We start from the raw sequence: 24,923 nt of genomic DNA, 5'->3' as shown, positions 1-24,923 counted from the left end.
GCAGCTGGCCAGGGAGTGAAGCTTGCAGCTACATACTACACGGAGCTATAATAATCGCAGGACTAAGACCTAATGAGCCAGTTTTACTTTGATAGATCTCCCCTATAGTCCATTGACTTACAATACATGTTTCCTGCAATGCATTGGATTAAAGTGCATGGCTGGTTGCTGGTCCTGGCTCTATATAACAAATCGGTGGAGGTCTGAACATCAAGACCTCATCTAATCAAAACGTTTGACATGTCCAAAGTTTATTTTTAAGTGGCAGTAACCCTTAAAGCCTCATACAATGCTCTACATGGTGCCAGCATGGTTCCTGAAAAGCAATATTACTTCCATTGAAAAATAACTTTACATAATCCAAGACCATGCATAGGGCTGTGACTTTGCCATCAGAGTCCGCATATAGATTGGTATCAGCTTGTGTGTATGAGCCCTCAGGCTGGGTGTGCATTGCATATAATATTTCTGTGTGGATTTGTGCACAAACCTTTGGAACAGTTGCATATACAACATGGAAAAGACTAAAATCCCTAGCAGAAGAGTGCATGCGACAAGTGAATAGTGTTTTAGAAGGTACTAGATCTAATCCTGACAGAGTTTTAGAGAAATTAGTTACAGTAAAGCGGCCTTCCGCCCCGATTTATCACAAAGTGGGAAGCAAAGCCATAATGTGAACAGTAGCATGACATGGGTGGTGGAGCAGACATGCATTGCTGGCAGACCGCTGCATGAGATGGTGACGAAAAGAACTTCCCACTTGGCACATAACAGTAATGAAGGCTTTCCCGCCAAGCTTAGTCACATGACACAATGGCTGAAGCTCACTTTATGACAGAAGGATATCCTAGTTACACACCAAAAGGAGTCACCAGGTTTATGTGAGCGGAGAGATTTGATGCGGATGTATCCCAGACTGTCATGGCTGCAAGCTGCTGCCCTAAGGAGGGAATCGGTTCAAGTTTGCAAAAAAAAAAAAAAAAAAAAAAAAAAGGAATTCTTATTAGAACATAAATTTGACATATATAAAGTACCTGTAAGAGGAAACACAACTGGACAGAATAAGATTGACTCTCACATTGGTATCAGACATTCTATTCAGAGCCTCCGCTATATATTCTCATGTTTGTCAGGGGGAAGAGCACAAACAGCACCATTTCCTCTATGAAGAGAGAGACCTCATAAAGCAAGAGCCATCAGGTGCCATTAGTATTCTTGTATGATGGATATGACAGAGCAGAGTGGCTTCCATTATAAGGGAAAAGCAGGTTGCATATGAGAATAGAACCTTACGAGACAGAGACACAGGTAATTTTAAGACCACAAGAACAGGAACCAGAGCCTCTAGTTACAGAATGAACGGCACGCAAACGTAACCTCTGCTCTGTTCTATGGCCGCTTCCACAGATACAGTGCTCAGTTATCTCTTGTAGTTTCCATAGAGAATAAAAGGAGAGTTGGTTCTGATGGGAGACTCAGGCCCCTGTGGATAGGAGATATATAGTGGTGGGATAAACCTTTAGCTATGTAACAAAGCTGTTGAAACGTCAGAAACATGTTAGAAGATTCTATTGGTTGACATCTCCTATTTCAAGAATGAACTGGGCGAAGCCTAACGCCAAGTGCTTCTCTCCCCATCTTGCTGCAGAAGATGGATTCTATATCAAATGCTTACCTATAGGGAGTCTATTCTTTCTACTGGCTGGTGTGGTGGCAGGGGACAGCTGAGGGGTGCTGTATGGAGTGCTGTCATGGTTGTTCTTGCCTGGCTTGGTCTGGGGCACTGTAGCCAGTAGGTTCTCCAGGGCCATCCTATCCTCCTCTCGTAGCTGATCTCCCGATATGACACTACGCAAGAATCCAAGCTGTAAGGCAGAAGCAACATGAGACCCTCCAGCCAGAATACAGACAGAAGAAAGTGCAGTATATGGCATCCTGAAGTCTCTATAGGAGTAGTCATGGTTGACAATTATTTATAAAACAAACAATAGCAAAGGATGAGAAGTCGAGACTGTAAGAAGCAAAAGTTATGGTGACCAATAAAACCTACCCTTGTTCTATTGTTCCAGGATACCGCCTCAAGTCATTTATCTTGGCATGAGATGAAGAATTACATTTCTATGGCAGGTAAAAGCTTTTGTGTTATAAGTAACTAGGAAAAAAGTGCTCACCAAAGTGAGAAGCTGGCTGTATGTCATATACACAACCGTACGACTTAACCCTTCCAGAAGATTCACAGAAGATAATGGAGGAGTCTCCACCGCTCTGCCTCCTATAACCACGTCCAGGAAAGCAGCAACACAGCTCTGCAGAGAGAGGGATAATAGCAATGTTACATCACCATACCAGCAGAAGGAGTTCATGCAGCATTCAGCCATCTTTATTAGTCCCATAGACAGTGATTAGAGAAGCAGCCCAAAACGGGACTAAGGACCACCACTCGGAAGTATGGGGCCCCAGTGGTCAGATCCTCCTCTCGAGGAGACACAATGTTGTTCATGGTCCAAATGACTGCTTGGAAGTACACTTACTGTCCAATGTGATCTACAATAAAAAGTTCTCAGCCAAGGTTTCCCTTTAGCAAAAACTATTTCTATTGACAGAGGTTGATGCAGGAACAGGAAGGTATGAATGTGATACATCAATGTCTAGATCTGTATCCGTCAACAAGGAGAAGCCAATACCTTGTAGGCCGGGTTCACACTATGTATTTGATGAGAAACTTTGGATGCCCCCGAAGTTAGCAGCAGGCCTTGAAGCCATATTTAAAGGGGGAATGGCCCTGCTAAGACTTGTATATTAAAGCGAATCGGTCAGCTGTAATTCAGGTTCCAAACTGCTGACACTGTTAGATAGCTGTTAGGACGTAGAGTCACAGGGTATCTTTCCTATACTCAGCTGTACTTCCAGGATGTAGAGCAATGCTTTTATTCTCTGGTACAAGGACTGAAAAGGCTTTCCCAAAGCTCCATAATAGCAATAAGCGGGAATATCTACTTTCTACCTCCTCTGTGCTTGATTGACACCTGGAAGCAGAGTCCCAGGAGGGTCAGGTAGGGGAGGAAGAGGGAGGAGATGTTCTTCAGGAGCTCAGGAGACTTTTCTTACTATATAGGGCTATTCAGGGCACTGAAAAAGGGGGATCCCTTACATTTTGCACCCCAGCCTAGCCAGTACTAAACAGGGAATTAAGATATAAAACTATACCACTCTGCTAAGTGTAAAAGCCACAATCAACAAAAAAGGCTCCTGAGCCATTCAATGAACACTATGATCAGTCCCTGTGATACTTTGCGCAAAAATGAAGGATTATTTTGAGCGAGAGGTCCCCATATATACTCAATCTTCCTGCCATGTCCCCCTTCCTTCTGTGACTGTGTCACGGTTCATGTGCTGTAAGGGGCTTGGCTTGTTTCCTAATCTATGGGAGGGTGGGAATAAACCAGAAGAAAGACTGCCCCAAACAGTTTATAGAGGTACACCCCAAGACGCAGTATTGTCCCATACATTTATCACAGGATATGTCATAGAAGAACGATCGCTAGGTTTCAGATTGTGGGGATCCCCACTGATCCAAAGAATGGGGGACATAAAAAAATCCCATTAATGAATGAAGTGCACTGAGCATGCTCTGCCAGGTTTCATTCACTCTCTATGGGGTTGCCACACATTGCCAAGTGCTGAACTTGGAAATGTTCAGCAGCCCCATTAAGCACAATGGAGACCTGGCTGTGCATATCGATTACTGGGACAATTATGTCCTGGTCCTCAGGATTGGTGGGAGTCCCACTAATAAGCTTGTTATCCCTATTCCACGTGGCTGAGAAATACTGTCCCGTTGGTGCTTATGACTGTCACTTAAATGATTCTCATGACGGTCACTTTCCCAACATATTTCACCTTGGGATATTACATTTACAATATCCATTTTCCAGCACATCTGTATACAACACAGGACTCTGTTCTTCGGTCGTCATTGTCCGTACATGACATTACTTACTTTGTCAAATTTACTGAGATTGTTCCTGCTGCGCGAATCCGCTTCCTCAAACCCTGTCAGAGCCAATTGCTGCAGGAGGCGGCCGACCTAGAGAAGAGCCAGAGAGAAGGACCTGAATGACTGGTTTGTTATATGCACATCAGCCGTATTCATGGAGCGCTCCGGACGCTGCCAGCAGTCATCACATCAAGCCTTTCTTTCACATAATGCTTTCTTTGACACTATATCAAAGGGAAACAGTGACTTTGTGGATTAGGTTTATTAGCAGGGATCTTCATGCCTGTGCAGATCAAATGGAGACCAAGTCACGTGGCCGCAGCTTTACACAATGGAGAAAACCATGTATAATATCTGAAGAGTTACAACGGCAATACATGCCTGTTCAGGGAGAATTTAACCATGTAGTGTGTATAAGCCCTCTAGTCTCTGCCCTGACATCTGCTGAGCGGGACAGAGGGCTTTCTCCCCTCTCCCCAACGAGTGCACACGCTCCGCCAAACAGAGTATGCATATGTGTGGGAGAGAAAGACGTTGCTAAATAATGGTTTGGATGACAGCTATCCACTATGCAAGTGAAAGACCAGATAGTTATTCTCTATTCTGTGTATGGCAAACATGCATGGCACCCATTTAGGGCCCTTATAGTCAATGAGGTGTGTCAGGCGTTGTCAGTGTCCAGTATGGCATCATTTTTCATTGTCCTTCTCTTGAGATGTGAACAAGGCCTAAGTGCAACATTTTTTGCCAGCCAACAAGCAGCAAGTATTACTGTGATAGTTATTTGCAAACCTTCAATTCATCAAGGGGAATACTTTGCAGGGATCCTATGGTTACATAAGACAACACGGACACCAGGGGGTCACGCTGACAATTGTCCAAAGTTAGGTGCAAAGCCTCAGGGAATCTGACACCATGGTCACCACCCAACTCAAGCCACACAAGGAAGAGTGTGAGCTGTAAACCGGGTTTACTCACCCAAGAGAGCAATATGCAGTATTACTTTGGTATGTTCAAGTCTCGATGTGGTGGTGCTGTAAATGTGTTAGATGCGGACCGTGTCATGATTCTGCAGTGGAATTTCCTTTTATGCATTGCAAAATATAAGGCAAACGATTTGCAATAATTGAGTTCTATGGGGATTTTTCCATTTTTCTTGCTATAAATATATGAGGACTAGAGATGAGCAAACCTCGAGCATGCTTGAGTCCATCCGAACCCGATCGTTCGGCATTTGATTAGCGGGGGCTGCTGAATTTGGATAAAGCTCTAAGGGCCCTATTACACAGTAACGATAATCGGCCGGATCGGCCCCATTTGGCCCGATTCGGCCGATTATCGTTCTGTGAAATAGAGAGAACGATCAGCCGATGATCGCGTCATCGGCTGATCGTTCATTTAGGGCCAGACCTAAAATCACCACCACCACCATCATCATACATTACCTGTCAGGTCTTCTCCGTGCTGTCTTCATCCCCGGGTCCCGCACTCTCCATCTTCAGAATGGCCGGTCAGCTGACGGAGCGCTCAGCCAATCACAGGCCGGGACCGCCGCGGCCTGTGATTGGATGAGTGTGGCCTGTCAGCTGACCAGCCAATTCTGAAGATAGAGAGTGCGGGACCCGGGGATGAAGACAGCACGGAGAAGACCTGACAGGTAATGTATGATGCTGCAAGGACATCGGTAACAATGTCCCTGCAGCCCTCGTTCAACGATCATCGGGCCGTGGAATAGGCCCAGTAAACGTTTACATCGTTGATCGGGCCCTCCTCGGCCTGTGGAATAGGACCCTAAGGTTGTCTGGAAAACATGGATACAGCCAATGACTATATGAAGGTTTTCATGGCTGAAGTTGCAAACACACAAAAACACAAAAGAATGCAACAGCTCACCGCAATTGCAAGATACAGACCCACTACATGCATGAAAATAGTTAAAAGCAGCCCCCCCAACTGTGTTCCAGATGGGGGAGTGGCTGCCTCTACTTGGTCGTGCACTCCACCCATCCCACCCAGGTGGTGTAATTACTTGTGCCGGTATAAGACGGATCTTGCATGCCCAGAGCATAGGCGTATTACATGCCATGGAGAGGCCATAGTACAGTGTAGGACTGCCCCGTTTATGAGGCCACCGTAACGTGGTGGGGTAGTTTACACCATTTTCAAATGGTTACCCAGAGACTCATTATTTTTGTGGAAGTTTTTTTTGGCAGTTGTGGGGGCTACTTTTAACTATTTTCATGTCTGTAGTGGGTCTGTATCTTGCTGTTGCGGTCAGCTGTTGCATTCTTCTGTGTTTTTGTGTATATTCATGTTTTCCACATAGCCTTAGGGTTTTATCCAACTTCCGCAGCCATCGCTAATCAAATGCCGAACGTTCGGGTTCGGATGGAGTCGAGCATGCTCGAGTTCGCTCATCTCTAATGGCGACTGGTTGCTTTTTTAAAATTATTTGTGCTACACTATAGTCTAGATCACTTGAGATGTTACTCTGGTATACATGTAAAGCTATGTAATCAGAACATATTATATAATGGACTGGATAATGAAGAATTATACACATTGGCACTGGTCACGGAGGAGCCAAAATTATGCACTAACATGGTAGAAAAAATAAATCGGTCAGCGCCACCTTACCTCCTTGTTCAACTGGCACCAGATTAATGTGTCCACAAACTACAATCTATTAGGAGTTGGGGGAAACTTATTTCACCCAGTTATCTCAGTTTACTAAACACCAAACATACATGGATCAGCGATGACATTGGTGAAGCAAAACTTGTGGTATATAGGCAGCAAGTGAACAGTCTGCTCTTGAAGTTGACATGTTGGAAGCAAGAACAATCAGCATGTGTAAGGATTTAAACGACTTTTACACAGACCGTAGTGTACTGGTCTTGGGGGGGTGTAGTGCTTAGTACCGATAAAAAAAGTGCTCATTGGTTCATGTGGTCTGTCCGATCCCAGTGCAAATTACCGAAGTAGAAACTGCTGTCTATGTTAGAAGGAATCAGATCACAAAGGGCATTGCAGCTTGTACTGTATGGGGCTCATAGCCATGGCATACCTTGTCTACTACAAAACAACACAGGAGCATCAGAACCGGATAAGAGTAATAAAAGACGTCTGCCTGGTCTGTGCTTTACCTGATGGAGATGGCACCAGGATGCACTATGGCAGGAAAGCAAGCTGGCAGAGGCAGTGGGATGCTCTGAGAAACCTTGTGTCCTAGCATCATGTGGAGGTTACTGTTAAAGTGTCACTGTCGTTTGAATTTGCAGAAAATCAATAGTACAGGAGATTTTAAGAAACTTTGTAATTTGTAATTGGGGTTATTAGCTGAAATTGTATTTTTATCATGAAAAAGCAGTTTGAAGCTCTTCCCCAGTCTTCATGGTTGTCTATGGAGAGGGGAGTGGTGGAGGGAGATGAGGCACCAAAACAGGACAACAAAGAGTTAATTTACAGTTACAGCACCGGGCTATCTCCTCTGAAGTCAGCACTGACCTCTCTGACCTCTGGATACCGGCTTTCATACAGCTCCCACTGTGTAATCCTTTGTTCTCGAGTCGAGTTTTCCTGATAATGAGCAGTGAAAAAGAGAGAGGATGGGGGGGGGGGGGCTGGGAAAAGTCTTTTTGACTGCAGATAATGGCATATTTGACTAATAAACCCAAATACAAAAGTTTCTTAAAATCACCTGTACTATTGATTTCAGCAGATATATTCTTAATAAATCAGTGAATGTTTTCCAACCAAGTAAAAGTAGAATATCATACAGAGATCTTAGATAGTTATATACCTGCATCAAGTTGAAGCGAGCCACTTCATTGATGGGAGCATCAGATATAATCCCATACTGCTCCGGATTCACTATGGCTGGGCAGATGAAACAGGTCAGGAGGAGGTCGGTGCACATAGACCTTACTTCACCAACTTCCAGTCCTTCCACACATGACAGAGTCTTATACATCTGAGATACAATCCATCTCAGGCTATGGGGAAAGCAGTAGGTGTTTTGCTTTAAATAGCCAATAAATTTGTTGACCAGTGTAACCAGTTTGGCTTCATTGGACTCCACCATCTCTTGGACCTTCTGCTTAAAGCGGTCGCTGCCCTTCTCCCCAAATAATTTCTCTTGTTGGGCCGGAGAGAAGCGCTCAGTCAGTTTGCTTGGGTCTATCTCCAGATGGTCTTCGTCCTCAACTAACAGCTGCATAATGGGTTCATGTAAAGTTGCTGTCAGGAAGAGCTTGGCTGAGAAGAGTCCCTCAGAAAAAAGCTTAAAGATGATGCTGAAAGCACAAGTGCCTTTCCGGAGCAGCCGGCGAGGGTTGTCACTCTCCTTTAGCTCAAACTCAATCAGGTATCGCAATACTTGCAGCAAATAGCTTTCATCCTCCTGCATTATACAGTTCCCATAGAGAGACGTGAAGACCGTGTGGATAACACTCTGAGCATTCTCCTGGTTGAGCTTCTCCCCAGCCACAAGACAAGATGCAATCAGCCTTGGGTTCTCCCGAAGTCGATTCAGAAACTCGCCATATGCAGTCTCCTGAAATCCTAGCTGTTTGTAGCCGTCCACAAACTGAGTGTCCTCCAGCACCTTGGCATGCTGGCAGCATTCTGCAGGTGACGCTTCAGCGCTGGGGAAGATAAAGACATCTATGAATTGTTGTAGCAGGTTGCACTTATTCAGCCCCAAATTTGAAGGGAGGTTTATGCATCTTTATCTGCAGGCATCAAGATACACAGCAAAAGGATATACAGTTGCATTGAAAAAGGTTCAGCATAACCCGTATTTTATTTGTCTGCTCACTCTGAGCTTAAAGAGTCCAGTGGGCGGTTCTAATCAGTGACTGGCAGGGAATGTTGATAATGAGCAGGGATCGGCCTCTGGACTCACAAGCATAAAAAGGGTTGGGATTTACAAGAACAACTGCTGCCAACCTAACATGTTCCCTTTAAACTTGAAGCCTAACAGATGTGAAAAGATGATAGACCTGTGTAAGTCATGAAGACTGATAGTCACCACTACATGGAACTGGAGATCAGAATTCACAACTCATCCGAATGCCAAATTTGTCAATAACAACAAATATTTACAAAAATAAAATAAATGCACCACCTTTCTAGTCTGCCCGTATGTATGTATGTAATAAATATATATATTATATTATATTATATATAATACACTCAAATCAAAGCAAATTTTCCCATAAGAAATCACAGATATGCAGACAATTGGTTCCACACCCCAAAAATAATGATTTTTTTTATTCTGAACAACATGTAGATCAGATGAAACAAACAGTGAGGAACAGCTGAATATGTCATATTATAGGTTACTGTACACCAGGGGTCCTCAACTGGCGGACCGCGGTCCGAACCCGGACCGCGGAGGCCAGCTGTCCGGACCCCTGGTCAGACCTCCGAATCACCCCGGATCAGGCCCCCATGTGTCCCGCTCCCCACCGCACTGCCTCCCGCCCCATAGGCATACTGTCCTTAGATGTCAGTACGCCTGTGGGGCTGGGGGCAGTGTCGGTCCGGCCCCCGGATGATGCGCGCTCTGTAGGGATGTCCTGGGGATTCCCCAGCAGAGTGCGCAGCAGTGACCTCCGTGTAGGCTGCCGGCCGGCGGCGTACACCGAGGTCACTGGTGCGCGCTCTGCTGGGGAATCCCCAGGACATCCCTACAGAGCGTGTATCATCCGGGGGCCGGGCCGACAGGAGAAGAGAAGAAGACAGCTGCAGCGGGGGAGCGAGGTCCTAGGTGAGTTGTGGTTTGTTTGTTTCTTTTGTCTGGGGGCCATCTATAAGGGGGGGCTATATACTACTGTGGGGAGAGCACAGGGGGGCTATATACTACTGTGGGGAGAGCACAGGGGGGCTATATACTACTGGGGGGAGAGCACAGGGGGGCTATATACTACTGGGGGGAGAGCACAGGGGGGCTATATACTACTGGGGGGAGAGCACAGGGGGGCTATATACTACTGGGGGGAGAGCACAGGGGGGCTATATACTACTGGGGGGAGAGCACAGGGGGGGCTATATACTACTGGGGGGAGAGCACAGGGGGGGCTATATACTACTGGGGGGAGAGCACAGGGGGGGCTATATACTACTGGGGGGAGAGCACAGAGGGGGCTATATACTACTGGGGGGAGAGCACAGAGGGGCTATATACTACTGGGGGGAGAGCACAGGGGGCCTATATACTACTGGGGGGAGAGCACAGGGGGCCTATATACTACTGGGGGGAGAGCACAGGGGGCCTATATACTACTGGGGGGAGAGCACAGGGGGCTATATACTACTGTGGGAGAGCACAGGGGGGCTATATACTACTGGGGAGAGAGCACAGGGGGCTATATACTACTGGGGAGAGAGCACAGGGGGCTATATACTACTGGGGGGGAGAGGACAGGGGGCTATATACTACTGGGAGGAGAGCACAGGGGGAGAGCACAAGGGGGCTATATACTACTGGGGGAGATCACAGGGGGGCTATATACTACTGGGGGAGATCACAGGGGTCTATATACTACTGGGGGGAGATCACAGGGGGCCTATATATACTTAGACCCACACACTATGGTAAATGTGGAGGGTGTTGATCTACAACAATAGAAAGCAAAACAACAAAAACAGGCAGCGCCTCTAAGCAAAATGAGATAAATGTGCAGGTACAGGCTGTCATGGCTACAAGACAAATGCCAACACACAAAGATCATGACAGCTCTCTGCAAATGCCAAGACGTGTGGCCACTGAATAAACAGAATACATTGAACAGCATTACTTCTATATTTACTGGAAATTGGAGGCTCATGTGGAAGGTTTTGTATCAAACTGTCACCCATCCACTGTGGTAGAGTGGCCTCATATCAGATGTATCATGTATGTATGCATGTATTCTGGTCTTCTGACCTCTATATAGTAAAAAAAAAAAAAAAAAATTCTGGAGTGCTTCTTTAAAAAAAAAAAATAAATAAAAAAATCCTAGGATGTAATACTATCAAGCCATATAAATGAGTTATCCAAGATACTCTACCTTGTAAGGATAAGCCTGTCTAAGTTTATTCTCTGCTGCTTAGAAATCCAAGACGTGCGGTAGAGCTTTTCTGCAGTCTTCAAGACATCGGCGTTCAGCCTCTGGATCAGCTGCTTCTCGGAATTAACATAAAGGCGCTCCTGCTTGAGGTGGCGGGCGAGGGTGTGGATATCCGGCTTCACCATTTTGGGACACGATGAGAGCCGCTTGCCCTGTAAACATATGTACAGACCATATATAACAATTAAAAAACAATGAGATTGTGTTTTTTTTTTCTTTCGGACACAGTCATTCAATAGAAGAGTTTCTGAAGAATTTCAAGGGAACCAGTCATCACTTTCTTGCTGCCCCAACCATAAATCAGGGTGGTCCATGGTGGCTATTCCATGGCACAACAGCCTTGATTAATCCATATCTTCCTATACACAAAAAGAGAAAGATCTATCGCCCAAGGGTTGCCTTGCCCAAGATAGATCTAAGGGTTTTCAGAAACCATCTGTACAGAGCGATATGTTGATCTACTCTGCCCAAATAAATTCTCTGTCTACTATATATTCACAGGCAATGCGGGATTTATTTTTACCAGTCAGTTTATGACATTACTCCAAATAACCAGTTATAGCAGAAGGGACCTCTATGATGTCTCCAGCTAAGATTGTAGATGATGAAAGATTGACCCGGAGGCCTCTTTCAAACTATTCGTTGGAGGGCACAGTGTACACCCCACTGCCAGCACATTCACCCCTATCAGTCCCCAACATCAATGATTCTTGGAAGAGAATATCGCTCCCCCATTATTTTAATGTGGTGATTCTGTCCAGAGACCACCTCACTCTTCACCATCTGCAGGACGGAGATCAGGAGACATAATGACTCTTACTAGGAGAAGTTTCTTAAGTAGGACGATGTCCCGTAACAGAGATACATTCCTAGAAGATTGTGTTTTAACCTAAACCCTGCAATCCTCTGACAAAGACTGCATTGTGCCAAGCAAAATAAGTTCTGTTCCTCTTCTGCAAATTCCAGTAAAGGAGGAGGGATGGGATTAAAGAGACGAAGGAGCTGAATTATTCCTTTCCTTATGTCTCATTCACTAAAGCAGAGCAGTATAGCCTTCAGTCGGGTGTCATCCACTGGGCACCATGATTGTGAGGGTCCCCACATACGGCATTACATACATATTACAGTTGACCCTGTATTGCGGCTGAAAGTCCCAGCCTGACCGTGAGTTTCACAACAAGACCTGTCACTTTGGCTCCCCAGATCGGCAGTCAAGCCAAGAGTTGAAGCCTTAAAGCGCCCGTGTACGGTAACCCCAATTCTCTACCTAGCCGCCATTTCATAAAGACACCATTTTTAACAGTTTTTATAATATATATGATCAGATTCACATGGGCACGGGGCAGTGTGGTCCTGGTTAGTGGTCAGCAGTAACACAGAATTACATTTACCTTAGATGAACCTACAAACGTATACCAGAAAATGGCAGAGATAGAAGCTGAATGGCACCTAATGAAGGCAGAAGCAGCAAGGAGAACATTATACTATTATGATAATGGTGCCGTACTGTGTAGTAGCCGAGCGAAACTACAGTATGAAACCAAAATTGTAGAAAAGTCTGGTGTGACTAATCCCAGGGATAGGAGCACTTGGAAATGCACTTGCTAATACTTCAGATTCCGTTATGCAGTTTAATAGTACTGTTTTACTCAACAGCAATGAGCCATCTAAGATGTGACTGAGATCTAATACTCACTATAAACTACAGTAGACTTTCAAGTCTGTTTCTGTCAAGCCCACTCCCTCCTTCCCCCCATTCCGATTACATAGGTGGGACTTCTATAGGTAGCATATAACCTGACTCCTCAGAAAGTTGAGGATCTAAAAAAAATAAATAAATAAATAAACAAGCAGGAAATAGCTAAGAGGTTTTTTTTTCATGATTTTATAAACTTTCTTGTACTACTGATTAATTAAAAAAAAAAAAAAAAAAAAAAGATGGTCACCATTTACATGTGCAGTGCATTATGGGAGCCAAGGTGACAAACCTAACTGCTATGGATGTTGAAAAGGAAAAACTACAAATTATCTATAACTATATCGCTTTCTATAAATGCTCTTGAAGGTGCTGCAGCATCTCGCCGGTTTAGTCCTTTTCCAGCACTCTCGTCCAGGGTCATGGTCCCAGCAGACAGAGCTTCTGCTGCTCTCATACTATGATGCTACTCCTCATCATAATGGAAGTTCTCTTATTATACCTGCATGATGACCTGCTTTATGTTCCTTAAACTGGTAACTTTCAGAAACTGAAAGCAGATTTTATCATAAACCGCACCTTCTCATTAATCAGAACAGAGTAAAACATAGTTGCTTATAGGAACAGGGAACGGGTCACCGGGAACATTCAGATGTCCTATAAATGGTCTCTTCATATAGTCCATCTTCTTGTCATATGTAGCTTCTCTGCACTACGCGATGCTAAAAGGACTCTGGGAGGTGCAAGCCATCTTTTAGCACAATAGGACTCTTTTTGGCAATGGGCAGGGAGGGTGAAAACAATAACATCCACTTAACTCCCTGGCTCCATCATGCTGCCCACATTTCGCTGCCTGATGTGCGGCTGCTTCCTGGTCTTGAGACATGACGTCACGTAAGGTGGGACACCACTACAGACACTGAATGGCTGAACAGTCCTGTGATGTCAAATACCAAGAGCAGGAAGCAGCCGCACACCAGGGGACCAGGACAGCGGAATATGAGTGGCAGCACTGGAGCCAGGGGGGTAAGTGAAGGTCATTGTTGTCACCCACCCCCATCATGCTAAAAAGGGGGTCCTGAATGGAATACCTCCAAGTCATAGTTTTATTGTAAGAATTTAAGAGTGGAGTCCCATCCCTTGTTGTAGGAGCGGAAGATCCAAGAGGTCTTTTTTCACAAAAAAAAAACAAGGGTCCTATTACACAAAACGATTTTTAATGATTAACGACAACGATAAACGATCGCAAATGAGATTGTTTATCGTTAACCTGAAATCATTCACCATATTACACAGAACAATGGTTGTTAGTTACAACCATCATTACTGCACTCGTTAATATGATCGTTTATTCCTTCTGATCCCAGCAAAACGATGGGCAATTTGCTATTACACGGAACAATTAGTGAAAAAATGCGGAACTTGAGCGAACGAACGTGGAATTACAGCGAACGATTAACGATAATTCTAGGTTCAGCTCTAAATCAACGACATACGAACGATTTTTTGATCATTGCCTGCAATAACAGAGCGGTTATAGTTTAAATTCGAATGATATAACGATTTTTTACACTAATTGTCCCGTGTAATAGGGCCCTTAGGCCCTGATTATTGTGCAGAAAATGGTCTTTGAATGTAAACGATAATCATTGCAAATCCTTCGCTACTTGTACACATCGTACGTTTTTTTTCTGGGAGCAGAAGCAGTAAACTATTGTAGTAATAAATGTAACTAAAGGCCCTATTACACAGAGTGATAATAGTTTTAAAATTTGCTATAATGATCAAAAATAAGCGTGTAAAATTCGTGTTATATGTTGGTATATTTCCCCCGATTTTACTTCTTTAGGGAGAAAGCCTTTTGCTCAAAAAAAAAATAAATAAAAAATATCAGACTGTAAAATCTTATGGAGTATTGGTGGTAGGCATGATAATAAATAGTGGAAATAATTCTAAATATACTGAAATGTAGACAAGATACGTGGAAACAATCTGAAGGAGACAGTCTAGCTCTTGGGCCGCTATGAAGCGCGCAGTGTTCTCTCTTGGCAGATGGAACAGAACTTCCTCTGTTACTAGGTTACACTCCTGAAGTACAACACACACAGTGCAAGTATATTAGAAGTATATGTCCAAAAGTACGGAAGGAAAGAGGAACATGTCACAGACCTAATGTCAGAGTATTTTACAGTAATACAGGGTGGGGGGGAAGCAAATGGACCAGTGAGTAGAATATTTCTAAGCCCCATAGTAACGTGGCTTCTGTGGCGCCCCTGTACGACAGCAGAGGGGACGTTTTATAGGAGACTTTAGCAATCAAGATGAATGCACTGTGCTACGATACTCACATCGTGTCTCACCAAATATATCCCCAGGTCCGATGTGTAACGTCCCCATGACACTGGAGCTGGTCACACATCCCACCAGTCTACGCCAGGCCTGTGCCAAGCTCTGTTCTTTCATAGTTTTTCCAGCTATTTTAAGTCACGCTGTATGTTGCTGTTTACACTCCTCCACCCACAGATCTGCTAGGAGGTCAACAGAGCCTAGGACTGGAGAAGAACTGTTCATTGATCTCACTCGGTCCTAAAGTCCACCATAAACATACCCTGCTCCACAATACATTGTCACGCACCGGCACTATCGCACACAAATCCTGCTCACAACCAGCAATGAAACGGACAAAGCTTTGCCCTTGGTTTTGGTTAAAAGTACGGAACAAAGTACTTAGACTTCAGTCTAGGAGGCCTAACTCCAAGACGTAAGCAGGGCTCATCCACTGGATAAGAATAAAAGGCTTCTATCAGTGCTAGGCTATGTTCACACTACGTAAGCTCCGCAGAAATCAGGGCCGTTAGATGAAGGATGCAATCCAGATTTTACTGCAGCACATAGATGAGATTTTATTTTTAAAAATCCCATCCACACGGCTACTACTGTAATACACTGAATTTTCCGCATGCATACCCTTAATGGTCCATGTGGACACGCTGCTTAGCTTACATATTCCATTGGAATGCAATGCTGTTGTTTCTCGGTAATATGGTATAAATTGTATACCGTACTGCTGTGCTACACCAGCACTTATAACAGACTATAACCCATCATTAGAAAGGCAAGACATTGCTTGTTTTGTTACCTTTTGAATAAAGCCAAGGTATAAAAGTCCCTTCCAGTGATGGCAGATACCTGAATTAGCCACCACACTTTCCTTATACATGATAGGATCAGAACAATGGGGGTGTATGCAGGTGGAATTAGGCCCTTTATATGAATATAAAGAGGGAAACATTTGCTGGACACAGAGTCCCTTCCCTTAGCGTACAGGTATAACCTTACCGTGTCACCTCTGCCAGAGCTGTAGATATTCCTATGCATTCACAGGAGACCATGATTTATTCATAGCTCAGAGTGACGTCTCAGGTGAGAAAGTTTTACCAAGAGAGAAAAAGAATCTACTTAAAGGGAACCTGTCACCATGAAAACGCTACCTAAGCTGTCCACATGTAATAAGGCAGAAGGAGCTGAGCAGATTGATATATATCTTTATGGGAAGAGATTCTGTATAACTTGTAACATGTTGATTGAAATCTGATGTTTCCATGCTAAAGTCCAGTCCACTGAGTGACTCCACCCACTGGACTCCTTATCACAGCCTGGCCATAGAATGGTGTCTATATAGCACGGGCGGATATGCGCACCACAGTGATGGGATACGAGCAACGGAATCCACCGGAACTTCTCCACGCGGATTGCAGTCTGAACCTACCCTAACAGATGACAATCCAAACTGAATCTTCTAGTCACTTTCCCTTTGGCTTCCCTGTTTAAAGGTCCGCATACACCTTATACAAGCAGGTATAATATAAGGGTACAAACACACACAGCAGATACGGAGCAGATACGCAGCAGATACGGAGCAGATACGCAGCAGATACGGAGCAGATACGCAGCAGATTTGATACTGTGTTCAGTTATTTAGATCTAATCTGCTGCGCATCTGCTGCGTATCTGCTGCGTATCGCAGCAGTAAATACGCAGCGTATAAGCCGTGTGTGTTTGTACCCTAAAGGTGTATGGGCCCCTCTCAAACAAACACCAAGAGATGATGATGGTGGTGGTTGGGTTCAGCAGTAATGTAGAAATCACAGCCTGAACCCTTTGTTCTAAGATAGATAAGCCAAAACTCTCTGGCTGCGGCTTAACCCTCAGCACCCTCAGCTGTGCCGGACATTGCTGTGTATGTGGAAGACGGGAGCCAGACTGAAGAGGTAACCGACAGCTGCGTCTGTCAGTTACTAGGGCCCTATTACACCAACAGATTATCTGACAGATATTTGTAAAGGCCCTATTCCACCAACAGATCTGACGACAGATTATCTGCCAAAGATTTAAAGCCAAACCCAGCAACAGACTATAAACAGAGAACAGGTCATAAAGGAAAGACTGGATTGCAACTCTTTTCAAATCCACTCCTGGGTTTGGCTTCAAATCTTTGGCAGATAATCTGTCGTCAGATCTGTTGGTGGAATAGGGCCTTAAGCCAAAGCCAGGAATTGATTTGAAAAGAGGAGAAATCTCAAGGAGATAAGAGGCGGCCAAACAAACCCTGGGGCAGGTTATCTCTAGGGAAACAATAGAATGGTACAGAGAAAAAATAACCTGTAATCTCTGGCCCCCTCTAGCCATAGACATTATCTGCAGGATCTACTAACAAAGGTCAAACCCCCCGGAGCAGCCCGCCAACGTGCAGCCCACCCACATGCAGCTATCTGATGCAGCACTCTGCTACCTTTGTCAGTCCCCTACTCATTGACTAGCAGGGCAGGGCGCATTTTCTGCCACCAATCTATTCAAGCAGGACGTCTATTCTTCAGACTGGCAGGAGAGACCCTTAAAGGGGTTATCCAGCGCTACAAAAACCATGGCCACTTTCCCACTACTGTTGTCTCCAGTTTGGGTGGGGTTTTGAAACTCAGTTCCATTTAAGTAAATGGAGCTTAAAGAGGTAGTGCGGCGGTAAAGAATTATTGACAGAATAACACACATTACAAAGTTATACAACTTTGTAATGTATGTTATGTCTGTGAATGGCCCCCTTTCCCGTGTCCAACCAACCCCACCCGTGTACCCGGAAGTGTGGTGCGCTATAAATACCGACTCGTCTCCGATCTTCAGTCTGCGATGTCGTCTTCGGACGGCCGGGCCGAATCCCTCCGAGCGTCCTGAGTGCCGGCCGCCCTCTTTGGAGTCATCAGATGCTCAACCTCGATTGGCTGAGCACAGTTTGGCTCAGCCAATAGCGGCACGTGACAGGTATGTATAGCGCACCACACTTCCGGGTACACGGGTGGGGGTGGTGGGACATGGGGAAGGGGGCCATTCACAGATATAACATACATTACAAAGTTGTATAACTTTGTAATGTGTGTTATTCTGTCAATAATTCTTTACCGCAGCACTACCCCTTTAATTGCAAACCACACCTGAACTGGAGACAACAGTAGGGGGAAAAGTGGCCATGTTTTTGTAGCGCTGGATAACCCCTTTAACAATTGCAAGTATTTGCCAGGCTGATCTGATCGATGTCTTACCTATATGATAAGCCATAAAGTGCTGACCAGCAGGATGCCCACAGCTGGCACCACCACCTCCATTGTGTGCAAGTTCTCAGCTATGTGGTAGGAACCACAGAACAGGCACAGAGTCTGAACATACCCTAAAAGCTGATGACCTGGCAGGAGTCATAAATGCATGTGCTTTACAAGTGAGAATTAATTTATTACAAAGCCGCATCCCCAAGCATCTACTTATGTGACCCAACCCAAGTAAGAGCCTCTGGCAAGTTCTAGGCTTCCTACACAAATTCCTTGTCAGGACTATATTAGAGGGGATCTATACCATAAGACAGTGCTGACATTCTGGAGCCGGAAGAGGGTGTAACTTTCTAATAAATTATTTATCCTCATTACTACACCCAGCTGCTCTGATCAGTACAGCATATAATACACATGGTAGAACAGTGTGCAAATAGTGCTGCACCTACAGGACCCATGGATGTGGGACACTATATATAGTGACCATTGCACGTGGTTGCAATGTAATACTGCAATCTATTTTCCCACCTGATTAAATCACCATGTAGCCTGGATATTAGGGCTATGGAGCCGGTAAGCCGCAGCTCCAACTCAGACACCTGAAATTTTCACCGACCGACTCCCGACTCCTGACCCAGTCAGACACCAAGGGAGATTTAGTAGATCTGGCTCAGCAGCTTCTCCCTAATGTCCTACATGATCCTTGGGAAACTTCTGAGGGAATAAGGAAAGTTATAAAGCAGCTTCTCCTGTGTGTGCAGTGGATGCAGCCAGTCTCCAGCCTCCATGTCCTGAAAAACTCAGAACTAGACTAGATGGAACAGATGATCTTTTTCCTGCTGACAATCTTCTATGTTTCTAACTAAATATTCACCAAACACAAAGAAACACTGCTAACAATGCCAGATCCCTGTAATATAGAGGTCAGCCATAGTGATATACGCTCCTGATTCATTGCAGCCCCACAGGAACTACCCACTCCCGTCTCACTCACTGATTGCCACAGTGGACATTTCTGAGTGGGGTTATGACATCAAAAGGATTGGGAAACCATAAGCCATGATGATGCACTGCAGGGGCACAAGGATGGGTAAATAGGATGTCTTTATTATGATCCCACCACCCCGTCCCCCCTGGATTTTTCAGTGTTCCCCAGAATACCCCTTTCATTTCTGCCTCTCAAACACACATGCATCCTACTGCAGCCGTAGCACACACAGCCTGCTGCAGCCACAGCGCGCGCGCACACACACACACAGCTTTTCTGGTTGCTATAAATAAGGGGCTTAGATTGATAGAACATATACATTGATGAGGAACACTTAAAATTCAATAATAAAATTTTTAAAGATTTTTTTTTTAAAGCTGGAGAAAGAACATTTTTTCCAACTCCAAAACTAGCTCCGACTCTGCAGCCCTGCTGGATATTATGGCCAAGTAGGTTACCACATGTGGATTATAAGAAGATTTAAAGCCAAACCCAGGAACAGACTATAAACAGAACAGGTCATAAAGGAAAGACTGGATTTCTCCTCTTTTCAAATAGGGCCTTTAACAGTGGATGTCCTAGTGGAAATGCCCCTTATGTGGGAAGGAGATTTACATTAAGAGTAGGTCTCCTCTCTAAACAAGCCCCTTCCGGTATATCCTGTCATACAGTATGCTGTAGAAATAACCAACACTGAAGGACTTTCTCTTCCTGGAAAGGCACCTCTAGTTCCTGTTATTCCGTCTCACGTGGATGGTTTTTACAGGTTCCATTGTACGGTTCTCTTATCAAGCTCTTGCTGGTTTCAGTCTCTGCACGGCCCCATGATATCTGCAAGGGAGACTTAGGGTACTATTACACAGCCGATTATCGTTCTGTGTAATAAAGACAACGATCAGCCGATGACCTTGTCATTGGCTGATCGTTGATATAGGTTCTAACCTATAATTGTCGGGCGCCGACCGCGCATCGCTACGTGTAATAGCAGTGCGCAGGCGGAACTGTCGAATTGCAAATTAGAATACATACCTATCCAGGTTGCAGGGCTCCTCTTGTTCTGTGCTTCTCCCCGGGTCCCGCGCGTTCCAGATTCAGAGCGGCCTGTCTCAGCTGACAGGCCGCTCAGCCAATCACAGGCCGGGACTGCCGAAGAGAAGCCCTTCAGCCTGGACAGGTAATGTATAAAGTTTAAACAAGGGCAGCAAGGACATCGGTAACAATGACCCTGCAGCCCTTGTTAAACTATTATCGGGTCGAGTAATAGGTCCAGTAAACGAGCACCGATCTGGCAGTACCCTAACTGCCAATAGTACCCTAACATGCTGCGGACTAAAATAAACTGCAGCGGCTTCTTGTCTTACAAGTGCGAGGCTCTGTCATCACACTAGTGCAAACTTTAAAACTGCTTAGGAGCTCCCGACATCATAATCATGATGCTGAGAGCTCCCAGGTCCAGTCCGCAGAACACAGTCTATGTATGGAGGGAATCCTACAGACATGTGAATGACCTCTAAGGAGTAATGCACGAAGCACCGCTACTTTCTACAAGCCCAAAGGAGGTAAGTGGTTTACACTATTGCTCTATTCTGGAACAGCCTTCCAGAATTGATTGTGTTCTAGAACAGAAGTATGACAGCACTCAGGAGCTCATCCAAGGATAGGGCTTAGGGTCCTTTTAACGTTTAACCGTCGTTTACCTGAAAATTTTTACCATATTACACAGAATGATAGTCGTTAGCTACGATCGTTACAACGATCATTTACTCGATCTGATCCCAGCAAAATAAGGAGCGATGTGCAACTACACTGAACGATTAGCGTATGAATGCAGAGCTACAGCGAACAAATGTGGAATTACACTGAACGATTAGAGTTTTTAGAATCAGATCTAAATAAACCATTAACCACACACACAAATGATTTATCGTTTAGGTTCAAACAACATAACGATTTTCCACACTATAATCGTCCCGTGTAATGGGGCCCTTAAATGGTGACCACCACAAAACATGTGGCCGAGATCAATGCTGCACTTTCCAAATCATGCTGCATCTCAAGTAAGGGATTGGTTTCATGTTGCAACCGACAAAAATTTTACAATCCATCTGCCATCCTGGATTTACGTCGATCATCAGGTCGTGGTAAAAATCTGTGTATCCCCAGGGTTATGATGAGTTTACACCGAACGATTATCGTTCGAATTTTCGCAATAACGACTGCATTTGATCAATAATCGACTCGTGTAAACACAGTGAATGATCAAGCGAAGAGCGAGAAATGGTTCATTGTGATCTTTTAACGTTCTCACATAGTTGTTGGTCGTTCGTTAAAAGTTCGCAGATCGCTTCATGTAAACAGCCTTTCAAAGATTCACCCTGTGTGTGAGATGGGCTTAAGAGATCTTAAAAATGATCGTAATATTGATTTTTTCTAACGATTTATTCGTCTAAATGCTGATCGTTATAAAAACCAAATTGTTGCTTCAAAACCGTTAAACGATCGATTGGGCGAATTATCGATTCGTGTAAACTGACCATAAGCCGCAGTGATTCACCAAAAACCATCTAGTGTCTATTCAGCTTTAGGGTGCGTTCACACCTACAAGATTCGCAGCAGATTTGATGTTGTGTTCAGTCATTTAAATGAAATCTGCTGCGGATCCGCAGCAGAAAATCAGCTGCGACTCCGGTAAGTGTGAACGTACCCGAATTGTACTTTTGAACACCTGATCTTGTTTTATCTATCTGCCTAGGTGACAAGTGTCTGCTGTGCTCACTGGTCAGACCCCACATACAGTCTAGCCCGAGTGTGGGACATATGAAGCCAGCAGTAACTGCGCATGCAGCTCCATCCAACGACATTTACCACCTATCCTGTAAGTCAATAAGTTGTCTATACAGGAAAGCCCACTTCTATAAAATTCACCTATATCAAACCTATTAAGCCATATCAACAATAGTTACAGAGTTGCAACTTCTCTGTGAATACTTTTCTTCCAAGTAACAGAAGTTGCTCAACCCAACCGCCTGTCATTTCATACATGTCCCAAGTAATTAACTTAAAAGAATAGGAAAAAAAAAAACACAACCAGAAGTGCTCACCACATCATTCCCACAAGTCACACATTCATCATGTTTAATTTTAGAAACCACAGATGCAAAAAAAAAAAAAGCAGAATCATTCTCAATCATCACAGGCCGGGCCCGAATAACCACCGCATAACAGGAGCTTCCAGTGAAGCGGACATAACGGCTGAGAGCGACCTGGAAGTATAGGCGCTGTACATGCATATTAATAAAGGATGAGCTGGAAATGTGAAGACGTGCATTACTGGGTCAGGAGCCATCCACGTCCATGAGGGCGGATGCCAGACACTCACAGGGCTGTGAAAAGTACAGATACTATAAGCTTCGTGCCCCAGTCCAGGGTAAGTGCACCAACATGAAAGGATTCAAGGCAAAATGTAGCAAAAAAGAGGAAGCGCAACAATGTAACAATTAATAAATCAAAAACCAATCTCTTCTAGATGCATGGCAACGAATGTGACTGCTTCAACCAGGCAATAAGTTCCATACTGTACCGTACATATAAAAAAAAAAAATTATGGACACTTAAAGGGGTACTCTGGCGAAGATCTTTTTCTTTCAAATCAATTGGTTTCAGAAAGTTATATAGATTTGTAATTTATTTCTATTTAAAAATCTCATGTCTACCAGTACTTATCAGCTGCTGTATGTCCTGCATGAAGTGGTGTATTCTTTCCAGTCTGACACAGTGCTCTCTGCTGCCTCCTCTGTCAAGAACTGTCCAAATCAGTGGAGATTTTCTTTGGGGATTTGCTACTACTCTGGACAGTTCCTGACATGCAGCAGAGAGCACTGTGTCAGACTGGAAAGAATACACCACTTCCTGTAGGGCATACAGCAGCTGGTAAGTACCGGAAGACTTGAGATTTTTAAATAGAAGTAAATTACAAATCTATATAACTTTCTGACACCAGTTGATTTGAAAGAAAAATTTTAGAGTGAACTATCCCTTGAATTTTGTTATGGCAAGGATGACATGCATCTGTTCTATCAAAGATGATGCTATAAGGGCTTGTTGCCTTAAAAGGGCAGCTGACATCACAGTGTGAAGCCATGGCTAGCAGTATAAAAATAAGTATTATATGGCACCCACATAAACGAATGGGGGACCCAGTAAGCAAGCTGCCCTCCAACTCTGGATCATAGATTATTTCCATATGGGGGATACCCCTTAATAAGGCAATTAAACAGAGGTGATTTAGGATTGTGTAAGACATTATAGACCCCACGGACAGAGTACTGCAGCCCCGATCCATACAAATGAATAGCGACCTCTGCAGGCGTATATAGGAAAAGCCATGACGGGACGGCAGCATTCTATACTTGCTGTATCCCCTTCATTCGGAGGAAGGAAATTTCAGATCCATCATAGATCCTAATCCACGCCACGGCTTCAGGCAATTGGAGTACCCCTTTAACCCACATTTATATGAAAGGAAGATTGTTCTCAGTCTCCGACAGTTGGGAAACTTTTTGTTATATAAATAACAATTAACGTACACAGCTCCAATAGATATTGTACTGTGCGACAAGATACATTAGCACTATATAAGCCAATCATGCTCCATTTGTGGCCAGTCTACAACTCCCACAATGCTTTGTCAACCCCAGTTGTTGCAGTACTACAAGTCCAATCATGCCCTGACAGCCGAAGGCTGTCAGGGCATGATGGGACTTGTAGTACTGCACCAATTGGATAACCACAGGTTAGAGAACAATCCCAATAATAGAGCATGAATAGCTAGAGGCAAATATTGTCCCTAACAGCGCCCCCCTCAGGTAACAGGTAGCTACTGCAAGGTGGATTGGGGATATTTGTGGTTTATTGGCCACAGGTTGGAGAGGAGGGGGTGCAATAGGAGGACACATTGTCCTATAACCTTATACTGACATATATAAAGCATGGTCCCTGCCCTATGACAACCCTTACTGTGCCCTGCCCTAACAGCCATGTCCAATTCCTCTACTACTACCCCGAATGACACGGCAACAAATCCACTCCAACTCCTACAAGCACACATATGGAAGCATGCAATATTCATACAACATAAAACATTGGTAAAAGCCCCCGGCCCGAGCCCACAAGCTGCGCTTACACGGATCTCTCTGGCCCGATCTCCGCCCTCCGGTGCTGCCGGGCTCCTTGTCAGCCGCAACCTCCCAGACACAGTCCTCCGCGCATGTGCGGGACCCAAAGGCAAAGACCGCATGACGCATGCGCTGGATGGGAAGCGCCGCACTTCCACTGGTCATGTGCTGGAGATACGTAACACTTTGTGAGCATGCGCAGTAGGGATGCCTATTTATGCATTTGCGCCTGCGCGTATCTAAGCTAACCCGGAAAGACGCTCAACAACCCGGAAGTAATTAATGGTAAGCGCATGCGTACTAACAGGGCGAGCAAAGTTTACATAGGATTGCCATATTTTTTTTTGCTAGGG

The 24,923-nt window shown here is 44.6% G+C and overlaps 1 protein-coding gene across 7 annotated transcripts in view; it reads right to left on the bottom strand.

Moving 5' to 3' along the window:
- Positions 1 to 24,736, bottom strand: part of GAPVD1 (GTPase activating protein and VPS9 domains 1) — a 51,679-nt gene extending 26,943 nt beyond the window's left edge. For 3 of the 7 annotated variants that reach the window (XM_069986725.1, XM_069986727.1, XM_069986726.1), the window contains exons 1-7: positions 24,579 to 24,724; positions 11,056 to 11,267; positions 7,800 to 8,643; positions 4,001 to 4,087; positions 2,172 to 2,306; positions 1,676 to 1,865; positions 860 to 940 (exon numbers count right to left, since the gene is read on the bottom strand). In XM_069986725.1, the coding sequence (XP_069842826.1) occupies positions 860 to 940; positions 1,676 to 1,865; positions 2,172 to 2,306; positions 4,001 to 4,087; positions 7,800 to 8,643; positions 11,056 to 11,267; positions 24,579 to 24,692 (1,663 nt within the window). In that variant the 5' untranslated portion in view covers positions 24,693 to 24,724. Of the gene's footprint in view, positions 1 to 828; positions 941 to 1,675; positions 1,866 to 2,171; positions 2,307 to 4,000; positions 4,088 to 7,799; positions 8,644 to 11,055; positions 11,268 to 24,578 lie in introns of all 7 variants that reach the window. The other 4 variants (XM_069986728.1, XM_069986732.1, XM_069986730.1 and 1 more) reach the window with 3 other exon arrangements.
- Between the last annotated feature and the right edge of the window lie 187 nt (positions 24,737 to 24,923).

Source organism: Dendropsophus ebraccatus, chromosome 10 (assembly GCF_027789765.1).
Source record: "Dendropsophus ebraccatus isolate aDenEbr1 chromosome 10, aDenEbr1.pat, whole genome shotgun sequence".
Classification (NCBI taxonomy): Eukaryota; Metazoa; Chordata; class Amphibia; order Anura; family Hylidae; genus Dendropsophus; species Dendropsophus ebraccatus.
Note: the sequence above shows the minus strand (reverse complement) of the source record. Positions and strands in the feature narration are given on the sequence as shown.